At 53.3% G+C, this 19,318-nt stretch overlaps 1 protein-coding gene across 3 annotated transcripts in view; it reads right to left on the bottom strand.

The window, feature by feature from the left end:
• DAB2IP (DAB2 interacting protein) overlaps positions 1–19,318 on the bottom strand; it is a 215,895-nt gene that overhangs the window by 122,698 nt on the left and 73,879 nt on the right. For 2 of the 3 annotated variants that reach the window (XM_055271254.2, XM_055271253.2), the window contains exon 1: positions 10,209–10,478. The exons of the other annotated variant lie outside the window; for it this stretch is intronic. In XM_055271254.2, coding sequence (XP_055127229.1) covers positions 10,209–10,332 — 124 coding nt within the window. In that variant the 5' untranslated portion in view covers positions 10,333–10,478. Of the gene's footprint in view, positions 1–10,208; positions 10,479–19,318 lie in introns of those variants that run through there. 3 annotated transcript variants of the gene reach the window in all.

Consider the following 19,318-nt stretch of genomic DNA (forward strand, 5'->3'; position numbering starts at 1 on the left):
GGTGCTAGATTAAAGGTGATTTTTATTTTCTTCTGTTCTGTAATAGATATTTACTGTTTTTTGTAATCTTAGGAGTTGGGGTTTTTTGTTTTGTTTTGTTTTGTTTTGTTTTGTTTTGTTTTTGAGACAGGGTCTTACCCTGTTGCCCAGGGCAGAGTGCAGTGGTGTGATCATAGGTCATCATAACCTGGAACTCCTTGGCCCAGGCAATCCTCCAACCTCAGCCTTTTAAATAGTTAACACCACAGGCCTGTGCCACCACAACAAAAAATTATAAAATTTTTTGTAGAGATGGGGTCTCACTATGTTGCCTAGGCTGGTCTCAAGCTTTTGGCCTCAAGTGATCCTCCCGCCTTAGCCTTCCAAAGTGCTGGGATTACAGGCATAAACCATGGTGCCTGGCCATCAACATTATTATTGTTGTTGTTGTTGTTGTTTAATTTAGATGGAGGGGTTTAGCCCAAACTGGTGGTCTGTCTCCTGAGGACCTTCCATAGCTTCTGGAAGAGAGCCTTCCATAGCTTCTGGAAGAGAGCCTTCCATAACTTCTGGAAGAGAGCCTCTTCCAGAATGTCCCCCGACACACAGGAGATGGAGCACTCCCTGTGCTAGTAAAACCTGCCCCTCCCTCTGCAGACAGCATTGCTAAAGTGGGGGAGGGGGGCCACAGCCTGGGTCCTCTGAAGCTCAGGGTCCCAGGAGAGTTCAGAGGCTGCTGCTGATGGGGAGAGACACTCACCCCACCCTGTTTGCTGCTAAACCTACAATTGTGAACAGGTTTCTAGATACCAGGTGGAACCATGACTGTATCGACAGTTAATGGGAAATCCAAGCTTCTCTTGCACCCCCATTTTCACCAAACTTCGCCAATCCTGTCCTATTCTGCACCCCACACCTCCTCTCCCCCAAATAATCAATCCCCTGCAGCCTCCAGCACCTTTCTCGCCTTCTCCTGAAGCTGCTCCCTGAAGAGCCCCTTGCCCAGTCTTGTGCCACAACCCCTGCAGCATCAGCATCCAAGGCAGGCCCATCAGCCATGTCCACAGCCTGCCAGGCACCCCCCACCTCAGCCCTCACTGAACCTCATCCTCCCCCTTCTTCACGCCTTTCCAAGGGCCTTATCCCACCACCTTATCCCGCCACCAGCTCCTACTCCTCTCGCTGTAAGGATGACCCCTGGACTTCTCCTTCGTGGGTGTCAGCCTACCATCCTGTGGGAATTCCAGGAACTAGTTCAATGTTTATAAATAAAAACTATGAAGTAGCATAATATGAGGGTGGACCACATAGAACCACTGACTTCTTTTCTTGCCAAATATAGATGTTTAAAAAAAATGAACACCATTTAGTATGGTGCATACTAGACATTTATGCATTGCGTAAAAGGAATGTTCTAACCCCAAAGAATCCAAAGACCATCATCTCAGAATAAAAAAGAGCCACCAAAATGGGTTATTGAAGTGAAATGGATGTTATAGGAAACTCGCTGCAATGCCCTTACAGTCCTCATTTCACCGCAGGCCAGGGAGAGATCGTGGCAGGAGCCCAGCACTGGCCCTCGGATGGAGGCAGCCTGTCTCCTGTGTCAGCCCTTCCAAACTTCCCAGCTCCTCTCCACCTGCCCTCTGCCTTCCCCCATCCTGCACCTGCCGGCCTCCTTCAAGATTCTCCAGGAAGCGGACTGGCCCCCCTGCTCCCTCTTCCCACTTTCTTCTCCCTGCACCACACCAGTCTAGCTTGCGGGTTGCTAAGAGTTCTTTTCCTAAATCACAGCTCTGGTAAGCATATGAGGGTTAAACATCCTGGACTCTGCCACTCAGTAGCTGGGTGATGCTGAGCAAGTCGCTTAACCGGTCTGAGCCTCAGTTTTCTCATCTACAAAGTGGAGCTGATAACACCACCAGGGAGAATGACGATTTAAGGCAGGATGCATGTAAAGAGCTTAGAAGAACCCCTGGCGCTGTGTAAGTGCTCAAGACGTGGCGATCACTGTTATCATTCCTGTTATTTTCAAAATCCTTCCTTGGATTCCCAGTGGCCTGCCAGGGGCTGTTCTCCCCTCTTTGCTCACCACTCAAGGCCCTGCCTACCTTTCCAGTCACACCATCTGCTAACCTTATGCCAAGACTACCTTCCCCTTGGCCTCTGAGCTCCCAAGGGCGGGGGCTGGCTATATCTGCTGTTGCAGCCCCTGGCACACAGGTCACACATACTAGGTGGCTCGCTAAAGCTCTGCTGCTCTGAACAAGTACCAGTGAGACCTGTGGCAGCCTCTCAGGGGAGGGATGCCGAGAAACCACCTAGGTGGGTCCAATCCCCACTGGCATCACGTTTTCTTTTTCTTTCTTTTTTTTTTTGAGACGGAGTCTCGCTGTATCACCCAGGCTGGAGTGCAGTGGCGCGATCTCGGCTCACTGCAAGCTCAGCCTCCTGGGTTCATGCCATTCTCCTGCCTCAGCCTCCCGAGTAGCTGGGACTACAGGCGCCCGCCACCATGCCCGGCTAATTTTTTTGTATTTTTAGTAGAGACGGGGTTTCACCATGTTAGCCAGGGTGGTCTCGACCTCCTGACCTCGTGATCCGCCCACCTCGGCCTCCCAAACGTTTTCTTTCTAGATCAGCCCTAACTGATTTGCAAGCAACCCCTCAGACTTTGGGTGAACAGCTAATAATCACAATTCTCCCAGCCTATGATGACACCCTATGCTGTGTCATATCTATCTGTTACATGTGCTTCTGAGCCCAGAGATGTTCAGTGACTTGTCTGCAGTCACACAGCATTTATGACCTAGTCAGGACTCTGTACACGCTCCTAGGCCAAACTCTGTGTTCCCAGAACAGAGGTGTAAATGGATAGAAAACCAAGCTTATTCCAGATTACCAATTTATTGGTTTCCAGTCTCCAAACCCAAAGTCCACAAATCCCCATGCCAAGCAGGACACTAGGAAGGAGTCATCTCTGACTGCCCAGCACCCTTGGGTCCCACTCTCTCCTCTTCTCCCGTCTCCCTCATCAGCCAGGGGCTTGGGGAAGGCAGGGAGAGCCTCATGGCCCCCACATCTCCCTCCCTGTGCTCTGCCTTTTTCATCTCACAGCTGTGTCAGCACATCGCCTCCAAAGGCCAAGGAAAAAGAAATAGCACAGCCCAGATGCCGATAGTACTCTCCTGTCTGTCAGGGAGAAGAGAAGAGGGAAATAAAAGCTAACAAGACTTCCAAAAGCAAAATCCCCAAACCACCTCTCAGGTACCTAGCAGCTGTCAAAGTCAACACAGGAACCTGGCAAAGGGAGGAAAACTCATCCCCAATAAAACCCAGGCAGCTGTGGATCTGAGATTCGGAGACTGAGCACTGCCGCATTTCCAAGGGCGTGATGGGCGTCCTCGGTGGCGCTTCTCTGCTAACGTACAGGTGGTCTGTCTGTCTAGACTGAGGAACCAAGCCTGTCTTTGCTGAGTACTGAGTCTACTCTTTTTTTTTTTTTTCATTATTATTATTTGGAGGGCTATTGAGATTCCCCTTGCTTCCTTATTTATGCAACTGGGAAATCACAGCACAGAGAGCTGCTTCCAAACTGAAGGCCACATGGGCCAATTTCAGATGGATAATTAAATATTGAACAAACGCTGAAATGCCTCTACTGAATCGGGATGGCTAAAAATAGCCACCCCACCACTCCTAGAGCGGGCACGCGATACATGGGCATCTCGGCTGCTCATTCTCAAACCCCTCCTCCCTGCAACTGTCAAGCGCAACCTTCCCGGGAAACAGCAGAGGAGGCGGAGGGAAATAGACTCCCTGAATACCTACTTAATGGAAAACAAAACTTCAGCTCCCAGCAAGCTCTGAATGTTCCTGACCAGGAAATACTCTCCCTTTCCTGACATTTAACCAAGTGGCCCGGAGAGGGAGGTGCAGGGGAAATATCACAGCCATTGCCTTTCTCTTAAAAATAGTCAAAAGGCTTCATGTCATTTCTAAAGCAAAACACGTATGCAGCCCGGGATGTGAGCGTGTTTGTGTCAAGTTCAACAGTACATGAGAGTTGAATCGCCATTCTGTCTCCGCAGAAGACCCAACCAGGAGCTCAGGGACTTCAGTTTCCCTGTCTGGGCTCATCTTGGGGAAAGCAACAAACTACACCAACACTGAAACAGGATACAAAGGATCTGAGTTCCAGACCTGGATTTCTCGTTAACATCTTTAGGTAACCACGGGCAAGTGGCCTTGGCTCTGTGGACCTCAGTTTCCCCAGCTGTCAAGGGGAACAGTTGGCTCCTGGTACTGGAGCCACAAGTATCCATCTCTCCAACCTCCCCATTCAGTAGCTGGGCAAATAGGCTCCAAGCCCCTGCCTGTACCCCCAGATCTTAGTAAGTACAGAATTAAATAGAAGGACAGAGACAGGAGAACCGAAACCTGAACCACTGAGATGAGGAGCACGCCCTGGGTCCATTCCAGCGCTCTCTGAGTTGCAGCAACCAAGAAAGTTAGACGGAGCCCTGGGGCTTTTGAGCATGAGCTTTTGAGTCCAGTGGCCTGGGTTCAAACCAGTTATTTCACCACCCCGACAGGAAAATGCAAGGGAAATATCACACCCAGAGCTGGGTTTCCTCACCTGGCAAAGGAAAGTGACAACAATAACCCCTACCTGCAGGAGGATTGGAGAGCTGAGATGAGACATTTGGTAATCAGGGGGAGCTCTTGGCATGGGGCCAGGAACACATTCAGCTTGGTGAAAGGGAGCTGTTCTCTTCCTGATTATTAAAGGTGATGAGGTTGGGTCAGGAAGGACAAAGGCAAGGGCAAGAGGCTGACATTCCAGCAGATTCACTGGGGCCTGTGGCCTCCTTCGAGGACCTAGAGAGCTCTGGGGATTAGGCCTCAGCTGTCTGCCAGGCTCCAGGGACCTCACACCAGGAGACTCTGAACCCTCAGCACTAAGGGCTTTGGTGGAGAAACATGGCTGAGGCCCTGAGACCTGTCACATGCCCTGGGAAAGGGCATGGTTGGCAGGACATGAATGACAGCAGGATCCAGGAGGCAGGGGCAGACCGGGGAGGTCCCACCTGAGCTATCCCAGGCAGGTGGAGGAGGCAACCACATGCCAACGGGGCCACTCCCCTGCCTCCCTTCCAAGCTTTGACCAAGATTGTGAGAGACGATTGCCATGAACACCCAGTGAAGTCATTGGCTGTGAAGGGAGGTGGCCTTCTCAAAGCCAGGGTCTGACCTTAGAAAGGTCTGCCTGCCCATAGATATCGCAAGGTGAATCTCAGGACCTGGAGGTGGGCAGAGCTGGGCTCCACCATTTCTGAGCTGTGTGGCTTTGGGCAAAGCTTTCATTCTCTGGGCTACAGTTTCCTCACCTATGAAATGAGGATAATATCAGTATCCATCTCACAGTGTTGTTCTGAACACTGCATAAGATAAGGCAAGTTCAGAGTTGAGCTCATTGCCAGGCACGGAGCAGGCATGCAGCACACAGGAGCTGTAACAAAAAGGAGCCATTTTTACCCTCATTACATGACCTGAGAGGGAGTGAGCTCCCCAATCCTTGAGGTATGTAAGGGAGAGGAGGGACTGGAAAGGCTAGGGCCAAGCCCCAAATGAGAGATTGTGTCTCAGCAGAAGCAGAAGAAGAGACAAGGCAGAAAAGGGCATAATGATGATTTCACAGGTCTCATCCAAGGTGGAGGCAGAGAGCCAGGCCTAGGGCCCTTGTGGGGAACATCTGAAAACTGGGGAACCACAAAACACAACATCTGAATACTGGGGAACCACAAAACCCCCCCACCTCAGGGCTGTTCTCAGGCTTGCCCAACTCATGAAGTCCAAGCTGTTGCCCCAGAGGCCTCTTGCAGACCTTATCAAAGCCAGGGTCCCGGCCAGGCACAGTGGCTCATGCCTGTAATCCCAGCACTTTGGGAGGCCGAGGCGGGTGGATCATCTGAGGTTGGGAGTTCGAGACCAGCCTGACCAACATGGAGAAACCCCGTCTCTACTGAAAATACAAAATTAGCCGGGTGTGGTGGTGCATGCCCGTAATCCCAGCTACTCGGGAGGCTGAGGCAGGAGAATTGCTTGAACCCGGGAGGCAGAGGTTGCGGTGAGCTGAGATCGTGCCATTGCATTCCAGCCTGGGCAACAAAAGCAAAACTCTGTCTCAAAAAAAAAACAAAAAAAAAGCCAGGGTCCCCCGAGAAGTTACCCACTCCCCATGGTGGCACAGAGGTCCTTACCTAACTCTTCTCTTGGTTAGGAACCAGTTGTGTGAAACCATCCTCCCCCACCATGTGGGCAAGATACAGAGGCATGCAAGAGGGGTGCGTACAGACATGGAGGAGGACCTGACCATCTCAAGAGAAAAACATCTGCAAAACCCCCAGCTCCCAGCCAGGGCCTGGCAGGTGGCTGGACCCCTAGAAAAACTCAGATGAAAACATGAATAACATAATCAAAACCCCTCATGGCTATGGGTATAGGCATTCCAAGAGGCAGCAGAGCAGGATTAACCCCCCTCAATAGATGGGGAAACTGAGGCCCTATGATGTGCCCAGTCATGCAACCAGTTCGCAGCTGAGCTGGAACTAGAGCCCCTGCCTCCCACTAACTCTGTCCCCTCCCACTGCTCTGTCCCCTAGAAAGAGCCTTGTGCCCTAGTGCACCCCAACAAGCTGGCCTCCCCAACAGACTGGGGGCCTGGCAAGGGCTGGGAGCATGTGTGATTCATCTGCATGTGCCCCTGCGCCCAAGCTGAAGCCCAGCACATAGTAGGTGCTTAAGAGGAGCTGACTGGCTGAATGAATGGGTCAGAACTTTATCTAGGGCTAGAGGAAAATTTCTGTTTCTCCTAGTAGCCCTGGGGAAACAGAGGGGTCAGAGACAAAACTGTTCTTGATTTTGGTGTGACTAGGTGGGGAGGCACCTTGCTGATGACACCCTTCTGGGGACAGGATCCCCCCAAATCCATGGGGCATGGCCAGCCTTCAAGTGGAGTCAGGGACACAGTGGGAAAATATAAATGGCCCTCCCCCTCCGAAGGTCACTGTTTCTACCCCACCTCCAGCTACCCTCCAGCTTCGTGCTCTATCCCCCACCACAGCAGGTCTCACTCTGCCCATTCTTCAGATGGGGAAACTGAAGCCCAAAGAAGGGAAGAACCTAAGCCCCTTATTGGTCAAACGAGAGAGACTGCAAACACTGTCCCTCACACACAGCCCTACCAGGGACAAAGCCCTGCTCCCTTCCCCCAGCCTGGCCAGCTGCAGAACCCAGCAGCAACCAACTCTTCCTTGCATTTTTCTGTTTCTGAACAAATACACAGCCTGAGTTCTTGGTCACTTTCCTTCCATACTAGTGCCAGAGGCCAGAAAGGGTGTGGGGGCAAGAGTCTGATCCAGGCTGAGATGCTAGGCACCACCCACTCCTCTGAGGTCTGATGCTACCACGCCATGGGACCAAGCCCCCATGTGGATGGGGAGACTGAAGTTTAAGGTCAGAAGGGACTGGCTCAAAGGCCACAGGGTGGCTTCCTCAGCCTGAGTTTCTCCCTGGGTGGGGCCCTGCCCTCAGGTGGTGGTTGTTGCTCTGGGGCAGAGTCAGGTGTCTGAGGCTTGAGTGGAGGGAGGGCAATGGCTGCCCTAGCTGCCTCCCACCAAGGAGGACAGGGTGCCTCCAGCCTCCACCCCACACCCTGGCTGCAGCTCTAACTAACGCCTCATCACTCAAGGCCTTTTTTAAAAAAACAAAAACAAAAACAAAAACAAAAAACCAAAAAACAATATTGAGACAGGGTCTTGCTATGTTGCCCAGGCTGGTCTTGAACTCCTGGGCTCAACGATTCCTCCTGCCTTGGCCTCCCAAAGTTCAAGGCCCTTTATCAAATCCAAACTACTGTTGCCTGCTCTTCCCCACCTACCCACCCAGCCCCCTTACCAATCCACTCTCCTCCCCAACCCCAGGAGGAACTGTATCCTCAACACCCAAGCCGTTTTCCTTCTCCCTGACTGTGCAGTCTGTTCATTCTGTCCAGAGAGAGGACAGTAGCTCACCCTCAGCTGCAGCCTTAGTCCCAGGCACTGGCTTCTGGCCTTCACATGACCCTGTCACTGCTAGCCCCTCTAACCACACAAGGTCACTGAGGAGAGGTAACTGGCTGAAGAATAGTTGTGTGCACAGCTGAGACTTGAACCCAGATCTGACTCAATCACTCCCTCTGCCAAGGGAAATCCTAATCATTTTGTGAGATCTCATCCAAATGTCACCTCCTCTGTGAAGCTCTCCCTGATCTCCCCAGATATAACTTCTGTTCAGAGACAGTCTCCTCCCCACTCTCTGCAGGCTGTGAGCTCCTTCAAGGTTGGGACACAAAGCAGTGATCCTGTGCATGTGGGGGTCTGGGAGCTGGGGCTCAGGTGACAGCCCCTGACACATTGATAATCCCCTGCCCGGTCAGCTGAGCAGGAGCGCGACTCCCATTACAGTCAGGGATGGAACTGGGCTGAGGTGAGAAGAGGAAAAGGTCAAGCAGGGCATTTCTGAGGCAAAGGAGGGGCAGGTGGGTGAGGTGACGTGAGGTGCGTGCAGAAGGAGAGGCCCCAGGTGATCAGTACTGGGCATTTTCACAGCTCCCATTTCTCAGTTTCTTCACTGAATCCTCCACATACAGCAGGTCCATTTTACAACCAGCAAAACTAAGTTCAGAAAGGGGAAATGACTTGCCCAAAGTCACAAAGCTTGAGCCCAGATTCCCAGTCTCCCCGACCAAGTTCAGGGGGAGGGAGTAAGTACAGAATTAATAGTACTAAGCCTTTTCCCAGGTCTTAGAAAGTACAGAATTAAATAGAAGGACAGAGATAGGAGAACCAAAACCTGAACCACGGAGATAAAGCCTTTCCCCAGATCTTTAGTACTCCCTCCAGGGGGAGGGAGTACTAAAGGCTTAGTAGTATTAATTCTGTACTTATAAGTAACTTAGTACTGTTAATTCTGTACTTACTAAGACTTCAGGAAAGGCAGGAGTGGGGGGGATCACAGGCTGTGAGAGACCCTTGAGGACTGAACTACCAGCACACACCTGTGCACACGCTTAGCCTCAGCTTGAACCCTTCTGTGCAACAGGGAACTCACTACTTCCTGAGGAAGCCCTGGACTGCACATCGCTACTCAGCCCTGACTGTGGGAAAAGTCTTCCCCATTCTGGGGGAAGCAAATGAACACTGCCTGCCTGCTTCTTTTACTCTCACACTGACAAGAAAACTGAAGTTCAGAGGCAGCTCAGCCCAGGTCACACAGCGGCAACCTGCAGGGTGGGAATGTGGCCCCTCTGGGTCTACCAGATTCCCTGCATGGCATTTGTTGGCACAGGGCCCGGCTTCCCACTTTCAAGATAACCTGATGGTGTCAACTCGGCCCAGGTCCCTGCTAAGGAGCCGTCTTTCTCCTCCCTTTCACCCCAGGGGCACCCTCGGTGGGCCTGAACCTCTGCCTAGGACTCCAGCCTCCCCAGAGCCCCCTTGAAGGCCTCCTCCTCCCAGGGGGCTTCCCTCCCTCCCACTCAGCCAGGGAAGGAAGTCCCGGCCCCCACCCGCCCAAACGCAGCCCCCGGGATCACACGCATTTCCAGCCGAGGATCCTGTTACTGGAAAAAGAAAATGCTGCTCGCACCTCCCCCTCCGTCTCGTCCTGCCTCCTGAGCTTGATGGAGAGAAACTTTGCAAAGGAGCTGGTGCCCACCCGCTCGAGGGGTCCCGGTTCCTTCCCTGAGGTCCACCCACTTGTCCTAGCACCCAAGAGGTGGGGAGCCCGTTAAGTTCCTGGAAAGGGAAGAAAGAAGTCCGCGGCCTGGGCTGGGAAGGCAAGGTGTGGGAAAGCTCAGACCCACCCTGGGTTACTTTATTGCCCGGCTGCTGAGTAAACTGAGGCACAGTGGGGTAGGAGCTCTGATCTGAGATGCGGAGAAAGATTCCAGGCTCCCCTCTCCCTGTCCGTGGCTTAAGAGACCCTAGAGCCTCGGCTTCCCCCGGAGAGAGGAGGACTAGGCAGAAGCTGGGGGAATGGGGGGTCCGGCAGACTCAGGAAGGGGCGGATGAGGAAACCCCCGGCAAATGGCTGGAAGGAGGATCCCGGTCCCTAGCATCCCAGAGCATCAGGTGGCTTAGTGGCCTTAGAAGGGTCTAGGGGTCAGGGGTCGGGGTGGCGCCTACCCCTGGCAGGCCGGGTCCGGCTGCGGGAGCGGCTCCTCTGTCGCTGCAGCCGGGGCCGCCTCAGCAGCCGGTAGTAGTAGGAGGACCTCCCGGTGCTCTTCCTGGCGCTGCCGCCCGCGGACATGCTGCCGCCCGCCGGGCACCGGGCCGGGCCTGGGCGCGCTCACACGGGCCCCATCGGCCGCTCCGGACAGCCCGGCGGGCGCCCCCGCGTTCTCCCGCGCTCGCCCAAGCGGCCGCCGAGGCCCTGGCTGCCCCACAAAGTCTCTTAAACTCCTCCTCCGCCTCCTGCCCCCTCCCGCTCCCCGAGCAGCCGGCCCCGCGGCGGGGGCTGGGGACCCGGAGGCCGGGCTGGCACCGGCCCGGAAAGTCAGCGCCGGAGAAATCCCGGCCTGGAATCGGCGGGGCGAGGCGGCCCGGAGTTTCTCCGGGATCCCAGACGGGTCCCCCCGAGGGTTCTGGCTCCCACCCCCGCGCCCGAGGGTTCGACCGTCGACCTGAGGGAGCACCAGGCACCAGGCACCCAATCCCGCCAGCGCGGGTAGACGGTGCACACCTGCTTGTGCGCTCTCCGGAGCCCGGGGTAGGACGCATGCTTGGGGACGGTCACCTTCAATTAGGGTCCGTCCCTGCCCCAGGCTCGCTGGGCTGAGAAACGACCCTCACTGCTCCGCAGGCCCGGGTCCAGCCAGGTTGAAAGACTGCCCTGTGATGCAGGATACTTGCCTCTTCTTTACGTTTTAAAGGTTGTCCCCTCTGATACACGTATCATTTTTATATAATTACAATTACGGTGTCTGTTTCAAGCACTGAAAGCACTGAAGGCAGGGCAGAACGATCCCTGCCCTACTGTAGGGATCAGAAACTCAGGCTGGTAGAAGGAAAGGTGCCAACTCCCTCTATTGCATTGGCTGAAAAGCTTTCTTCCAAGTCACTCCTCAGCTCAAGAACCTTCCGTGGCTCCCCAGAGCACAATGGCAATACGTCTAAACATCCTTGTTATTTGGACCCCAAATAATCTTGCCCCAACCAAAGTCCCCTCCAGCCTCACCTCTGCTCCCCCTAATTCTCACTTCTCTTTGCTGTGCTGCCAGCAGGGACTGCCTTCTTGGCTACTTTCTCCACCTGACCAAAGTCCACCCTTTCAGGACACAGCTCCTCCACCCTTCCCTAACCATGGCCCACAGTGCTCTCTCTCTCTCCCTGCCCCTTACCTCTTTAGCAACATTATTCGTTTAAATTATTAAGACACCTGCCTGAGCTGCCTCCTTTGAAGTAGAGAGGGGGAAACTGAGGCCTTGGCAAGGAGGTCTTGCCTCAGTCACATGGAAAGTGGCAGAGGCAAGCGGTCTTAGCCTGGGGCTCTTAACATTCAGACTTAGGGGTGGGGGGTGTGAGTCACCGCAAGTGCCTGAGGCCGGCTCGGGGATCTTCCTCCAGAACTGTGGGAAAGGTGGGGCCCTGGAGGGGGCGGGGCCGTCTGGGCAGAAATCCAGGCCGGGTTTTGCACCTCACAGGGGAAGCCCCCTCCCTAGCTCTCTCAGCCAGCGGGGAGGGCCCCCAGTCCTGCGGAGCCTGTCTCACAGCTGGAAGCCAGGCGCCTTCCCTGACCAGGGGGGAGGGGCAGGAGGGGTGTTACTACACCAAACCCAGTCTGAGGAGTCCAGAGCCATCAGCTGCCGTGGTCCCCTCTTGCCCAAATACCGGCCAATCCTATGGGAAGATGGAAAACCAGGGTGCCCAAGAGGACACCCTTAGCCTCCTTTGGGTTAGGCCAGGGGTGCCCAATCTTTTGGCTTCCCTGGGCCACATTGGAAGAAGAAGAATTGTCAGGCCACACATAAAATATACTCACACTAACCATAGCTGATGAGCTAAAAAAAAAAAAACAACAACAAAAAAAAAAAAACAAAACCTCATAATGCTTTAAGAAAGTTTATGAATTTGTGTTGGGCTGCATTCAAAGCCATCTTGAGCCACATGCAGCCTGTAGGCTGCAGGTCGGACAAGCTTGGAGGCATTGCCCTATTTCCTTTTGACAGCAGACATGGTGCAGGAACGTCTTTAAAAAGAAGCCCCTGGACAAAGCGCACACGCAGTCACTCAATCCCCAGGCAAGCTGGGGGCCTTCTTAGCACGCATCCTCCTCTGGCCAAACTGCCAGAACCCAGTTCAGCGCCTCCTCACACAGGTGGGGTTCCGAGCACCACCTGTCCACACCTTGGCACTTCCAGGCATGACTAACCTCCGTAGCCAGGTCCACGGGTTCTGGGGGTGAGGGACTCCCAGGAAGTCCTACTCAGAGCGGGGGCAACAGTCCTGCTCCCAGGGCCTGAGTTCATCTGGCCCATTTTGTTTCCCAAAGCAGGAACCCTCTGATCAGCCAGGTTCTAGCCCTCCCTGGAGAGGACGGGAGGCTCACAGTCAACTCGCTGTTATCAGTGGTGTGGGCAAGTGGTCTTAGCCTGGGCCCCCAACAGGAAGTCTGAGGAGTGTGTGTGGAGGGGAGAGGGGGCAGTAACTTGGAACTCAAGACCTCATCTGTAAGCACAGTTGGGCTCCAAAGGTCGGGCATGGTCTCCCCATTTCAGCTTTTCAAGTCATTCTCTGTGCCTTAGTTTCCCTACCTATAGGGAGAACGTATGGACCCCAATCCATCTGCCTTGTGGAGGAAGGAGGGTCAGCTAGTGAAATGGAGGAAGCTTGTGCATTTCCGACCTTGGGACGGGAACGGGCATCGCCAACCAGCCGGCCGAGCTGAGCATCTCCACGGGTCTGGGGCAGGTACTCACCGGGTACTGAGTGGGAAGGGGGCAGGGCAGGAGCTAGGAGAGAAAGAGCCCAGGCTCCTTTTCCCTCCTAGCTCCTGCCCAGGACCAGGGCAGTTAAAGGCTGCTCCCTGTACAGCCCAGCAGGGGACCTGGAATCAATCCTGCTGGGGAACTGGCCCCCCATCTGCTCCCACCTCCCACCACTGCCCCTGTGGCTTTCTCCCTCTGAACAGGAGAAGCCCTGCTTCCAGTGCCCACCACCACCGTCACTGCTTCCTGTGACAGACCAACAGATCGGGCTTTCCAGCCCTGCCAACGTGACAGCCTCAGTACCTACAGGGCTAAAGTTCTGGTCTTATTCTCCCACCTCCAGAGGGGCTCCTGAATAGGCCCATCTCCCACCTCTCCCATGTGCTACTTTCGGGGGGACGGGGCTGCAGCCCCCAAATCACCCTCGCTCAGTGAACAGGCATATTTCTGGGTTTCCCTCAAGACACTCAATTCAGTGGGTCTGGATGGGGCCTGGAAACATGTGTGTTTAGTAAGTAGGGGTGTGGGTACTGGGGCTGGCTAAATCAGATCTGACCCAACCCCACCACCAGCACCTTCACCCTCCCTTCAAAAGCCTCCCAAGGCGAACTCTCAGAGACCAAGCTGTGTCACAAAGCGATCACCTCCCGCTTGTACCCCAACCCATTTCAGCCCCCTTGGTCATCCTCCAGACACTCTTTCCCACGACCAGTCTTCGCCCTGTGGGTGGGACCTGGACCGCTGCCACCAAGCTCTTCCCTCTGCACCCACCTGGTGAATTTCTGCTTACCCTTCAGGACCCAGCTCAAGTGTCCCCTCCTTTATTTTTTTATTTTTTTAATTTTTTTTATTTCCATAGGTTTTTGGGGAACAGGTGGTATTTGGTTACATGAGTAAGTTCTTCAGTGGTGATTTGTGAGATTTTGGTGCACCCATATCCCAAGCAGTAACTCAGGATACACTAAACCCAATTTGTCGTCTTTTATCCCTCCCCCCCATTCCACCCGTTCCCCAAGTCCCCAAAGTCCATTGTGTCATTTTTCTGCCTTTGCATCTCATAGCTTAGCTCCCACTTATGAGTGAGAATATACGATGTTTGGTTTTCCTTTCCTGAGTTACTTCACTTAGAATAATATTCTCCAATTCCCATCCAGGTTTCTGGGAATGCCACAAATTCATTCCTTTGTATGGCAGAGTAGTATTCCATCATATATATACACATATATATGTATATATGTGTATATATAATGTGTATGTATGTGTATATATATGTGTATATATATGTGTGTGTATATATACATTTTTGCAATTGCAAATTGAAGCATCCCCTCCTTAAAAAAATCTACTCTGATTCCAAGGAGAGACACCCCCCTCCTGGCTCCTGGTATACCCCACTAGTCAGTTTGAATAATGGGGACACAGGAGGCTACTTGTGAAGACCAGGGAGGGATGGACCCAAAAAATTCCCCTCTAGGCAGAAAACCATCAGCATCCCTGCTGGAAAAGAAGCAGTGGGTAGCATCAGAGCTGGGCTGAAAGTCCAAGTACATCATGGGCCAGGCCAGGGCTGGGTCAGCAGGGGCCCAAGAGGAAGGGGAGGGAGGCTAGCCCAAGGCAGTCTTGAGTACCTCTGGGGTGTCAGGGTTGAAGTCGGTGAGAAAAGAGAGAAAAAAAAGCATATTGCCAAAATTACCTTTGAAAAGCCTTAAACTGCCTACAACGCATAGTTTTTCCTCCAGTCTTAAGACAGATCACCCATTTCTGCAGCTAAGCACAAAACAGAAGAGCACAGCCTTCATCGATGGGCCATGCTGTACAGGGGGAATGACAACAGCAACCACAACCAGTTATCTTCAAACACCAGCCTCCCACAGGGGAGGAGAGATGCTCGTGCGTGGGGCACCACAGAAACCCAAGGCTTCTTAACAGAAGAGGGTTACAAGTTTGAGCTCAAGAGGTTTGTTTGAGGGTGGAGTTTGGGTTTAATCCTAAGCATGGTAGCTGAACTGCATCTAGCATGCACTGTGTCCCAGATCCTGTTCTCGGCATTCTACCCACACCATCTCATTTAATTTCAGAATAATCCTAGGAGGCAGATGGTTCTTTCTTTTTCCAGAAGAAATGTCAAGAGGCAGAGAGAGGGTAGGTGAGTTCCCTAAAGTCACAGGGCTTGCACTAGGAGGCAGGATTTGAACTCAGGGGGCTGAAAGGAGCAATGATCATTAAGGTTGAGCAGTACTGAATGCAGAGATGGGGGAGTGGAAACAGTCTAGAACTTTCTTTAATAGCCAGCTTTGTCAAGGGACAGGAGGAGGCTAAGGGCGACAGGAGTCCTGACAGGGGAAGCATCGGAGCCCACACTAGGCCCCACACAATGGGTGTCTGGAAGGCTCAGACCTGTCAGGTTTCCTGTTGGGATGAGGGTGGGTGGTGGTGACTGGGGAAGTCCCCAGCCAGGCAGGCCTGCACACATCCGCCTCCCAGGACAGTCTCAACCTTTCAGTCTCTGGAGCTCTGGGCAGGGGTGGGGGTGGGGGAGACGGAGGACACTTGTGGTTAAGGTCATGGCCTCTGCCCCAGGAGGTGGCCTGTCTGGCAGGTAATGACGACTTCCTGCATCCACTGTTCATCCGGGAATAAGGCTGGACCAGGAGCAGGATCTTCACTAGGAAGATGGGGGAGGCTGGGGCCAGGTCACCCCATTCAGGAAAAAGCATAGACAAGCCCCGAGAGGTCACACTAAAGCACTCCAGGCTAGCCAGGTGACCACCACTGCCACCGCTGCCCAGACTTCCTCCCAAAAGCCACCGATATATTTAATGACATCGTTTGCAGAAAACGGTGCAGTCAGGGACGAGATGACCCCAGGCTTGGATGGCTCTGCCCCTCTCAACACAGGCGGAAGTGGGGGACCAATCAAGCATGGACATTTGAACACACACAGACAGAGCCTCAGGGAGTGTGAGTGTTTTTCCAATCAAGTCACCCAGGGCTGGGCTGAGGGCAGAGCCCTCGGGAGAGGCCGGGGCTCTAAGAGGAGGTCACCATGTGATATCTCTGGGTCTCAGGTTTCCACGTGTTAAATGGAAATGAGACAGCTCTGCTCAGCTCACCTCCCAGAGATTCCATCAGGATCTAAAAATCTCCCCATTCCCCAAACAGCCACCTACAGGTCCCCTCCAGTCCTCCAGAAGCCCAGAGAAGAGGACACGCACATCTCCCTCGTACATGTCGACAGCCTGTCATAAAGCCCCGGAATGTCCAAGATAGAAGGAACTTTGAGAGAAACTGATGAACGGGGGAAGCTGAGGCCCTCAAAATCAGCTGCTTGCCCAGAGGACCCTCCCTAACCCATGGCAAACCGGGATCTGGCATCAACTCTGCAATCACCGAGGGTCTGGTTGGCTGTCTCATCCCAACGCAGAGCAGTCAGGGTGGGGCAGCATCTCTTCCTGAAGATGGGGAAGTGAGGCCAAGGGAGGGAGTGACTCACCCAAGGTCATACATGGGGCTGGGGATTAGGGTGGGCTCCACCTTGGAACCCAAATACAGCCGCCAAGACCACCTCTCACCGTCGAGAGCCTGGACCACCTCTCCCAGAACGCCCGCTGCCTTCTGCCCACAGGACCCCTGGGCTTCCACTCCACACTGGCTGCCCTGAAGTTGAGGGCTCCAATCCTGTGGCCCAGGGGAGACTAATCCACTCTCCAGGCCCCAGCCCCAGCCCTCCTTCCTCACCCCAACCCTAGCAGCCTGCATTTCAGCCCAGATGGCCAAGCCTGGAGCCACTCTCTCTGTGTACTTCCTCTCCCTGCCCTGACCCAGAAACGCTGCCAAGCTCCAGGTGGGCCCCGGGCCCCAGTGAGGCCCACAGCCCCTCCTTTCTCCCTGGCCCAGGCCTGGGGCTGAGGTTCCAGGTCTCTGGGCTTCTTCCTCCCCCTTCAGTATGGGCCCAGACAGCTCCTCACCCACTGGGGAACCAGAGGGGGTGGCATATGGTCCCAGTGTGAGGTCAGGGAGACCCCTCCCTTCTCAAGCAGGCCTGCCTGGTCATCTGTGAACCATTTCGTGGCTGGCACTGGCCTGGGTTCCAGGGGAGGGCCTTGCTCAACTCCTGCAGAGCCCACAGAGGAGGACAGCTGAACGGGCCCTGTAGTCAGCTCCTAGGAAGCCACCATTCAGGTGGGGGATTTGGAGTGATGAGCCTTCCCCTCTTCGCTGTGTGACCCCACATCACTGCCTCGCTTCTCTGTGCCTCCATTTCCTAAGGTGTAAAGGGGTAAACGAATATTTTGAGAGGTTGTGGAAGAGTCAAATAACATAGTGGATCAAAGCCTTGTGTATAAACTGACAAGCAGCTTCCCCTCCTGGCTCTTTTCTTTTTTTTTTTTTCTTTTCTTTTCTTTCTCTCTCTCTCTGTTTTTTGTTTTTTGTTTTGTTTTTTTTTTTTGAGACGCAGTCTTGCTCTTGTTGCCCAGGCTGAAGTGCAATGGTGTGATCTCGGCTCACTGCAACCTCTGCCTCCCAGGTTCAAACAATTCTCCTGCCTCAGCCTCCTGAGTAACTGGGATTACAGGCGTGTGTCACCACGCCCGGCTAATTTTTGTATTTTTAGTAGAGACGGGGTTTGGCCATGTTGGCCAGGCTGGTCTCGAACGCCTGACCTCAGGTGATCCACCTACCTCAGCCTCCCAAAGTGCTGGGATTAGAGGCGTGAGCCACTGCGCCCAGCCTTTTTTTCCTTTCTTTTCTTTCTTTCCCTTTCCTTCCTTCCCTCCTTTCTCCTTCCTTCCTTCTTTCCTTCCTCCTCCTCCTTTTTTTTTTTTTTTTTTTTAGACAAGGTCTCACTCTGTTGCCCAGGCTGAAATGCAGTGGTGGGATTATAGCTCACTGCGACCTCGAGTGCCTGGGTTCATGCAACCCTCCTGCCTAGCACTACAGGTGCGCATGTCACCATGCCTGGCTAATTTTTTAACTTTTTGGTAGAGACAGGGTCTTGCCATGATGCTCAGACTGGTCTCGAACTCCTGGCCTTAAGTGATTCTCCCACCTTATCATCCCAAAGCGCTGGGATTTGAGCCACCACACCTAGCCTTGGCTATTTCTTTTCTCACAAATTTGTGGATTCGTTGAGAGGACAGTCCAGAGTTGATTAGTACAGCTCCCGGCCCAGAGCAGGCTCTTAGCAACACTGGGAAAGATGATGGCAACATTTGAAAAAAGTGGCTAAGCCTATCTGACCTGGAGTCAGCACTGAGAGAATTTGGAGGAAGGAGAAGTCCTGGAAGACTGCCTGGAAGAGGAGACACTGGCATGGAGCTAGATGGCTGAGTAGGAGTTGACTGGGTACAGAGCAGAAGAGTATATTCTTGGAGGGAGAGAAAAGCCCCAGAGGTGGAAATGAGCAAAGCATGTACTGGAGACAGTGGGTAGAATGGGGAGGCTGGAGCAGAGGATACAGTGGGGACTGGGGAGCAGGCTATGTGAGGGGTGAGATCAGGGAGAAGAGACAGGGAGATAGATCCAAGTTGGGGTGAGGCCCAGGCAGCTTCCCCAGAGGGGAAAAAGAGAAGTGGTAAGGACAAAACTCTGGTGGGAGATCTGAGTTTGAGGCTTAGATTTGTCACTGTGTGGCTGTGCAACCTTGAATAAGTCACAGTGCCTCTCTGATCCTCCCTCTGCAACCATGAAAGAAGGGGCTGGCTCCATATGGCAGGCTTACAGGTGTGGGGCTGGACTGGATGCCATTAACTACATTGGGAACATTCAGAAACAGATTCCAGGGCCCTACTCCCAGCATCCCTGAATCCAGATTTTGATGGGTAGGGCCAAGGAATCTGTATTCTTAAAAGAGCTTTCTAGTGGCTTTCTTGGGGAGCCACTGGCTAAGATAGTTCTGGACTCAGCTTGATACCTTTTCAATCTCTGAATGTGCCAAACGTGGTCCCACCTCAGAATCTTTGCATCTCCGGTTCCTGCTACCTCATTCCCATAAACCCCAGATCTTCAGATGGGCAGCTCCTTCCTGTCATTCAGGCCTCAGCTCAAATATCACACCCTCAGAGACCTTCCCTGGACGCCTTATCTCAAGTGCCTTTGCCCCAATCTCCATGATATCCCATTGCCCTGTTTTATTTTCTTCCACATAGTGCTTCCTGAAACTATCTAATCTGTGTATTCAGATATTCATTAATTTGTCTCCCCAAACTTTAACGAGGACAGGAACCTTGTGAGTCCAGTTCACAGCCATATGCCCAGTGCATAGAATAGCACTCAATAAATGTGTGATGAACGGGGTGAATGAAGGGA

Source organism: Symphalangus syndactylus, chromosome 3 (genome assembly GCF_028878055.3).
Source record: "Symphalangus syndactylus isolate Jambi chromosome 3, NHGRI_mSymSyn1-v2.1_pri, whole genome shotgun sequence".
Classification (NCBI taxonomy): domain Eukaryota; kingdom Metazoa; phylum Chordata; class Mammalia; order Primates; family Hylobatidae; genus Symphalangus; species Symphalangus syndactylus.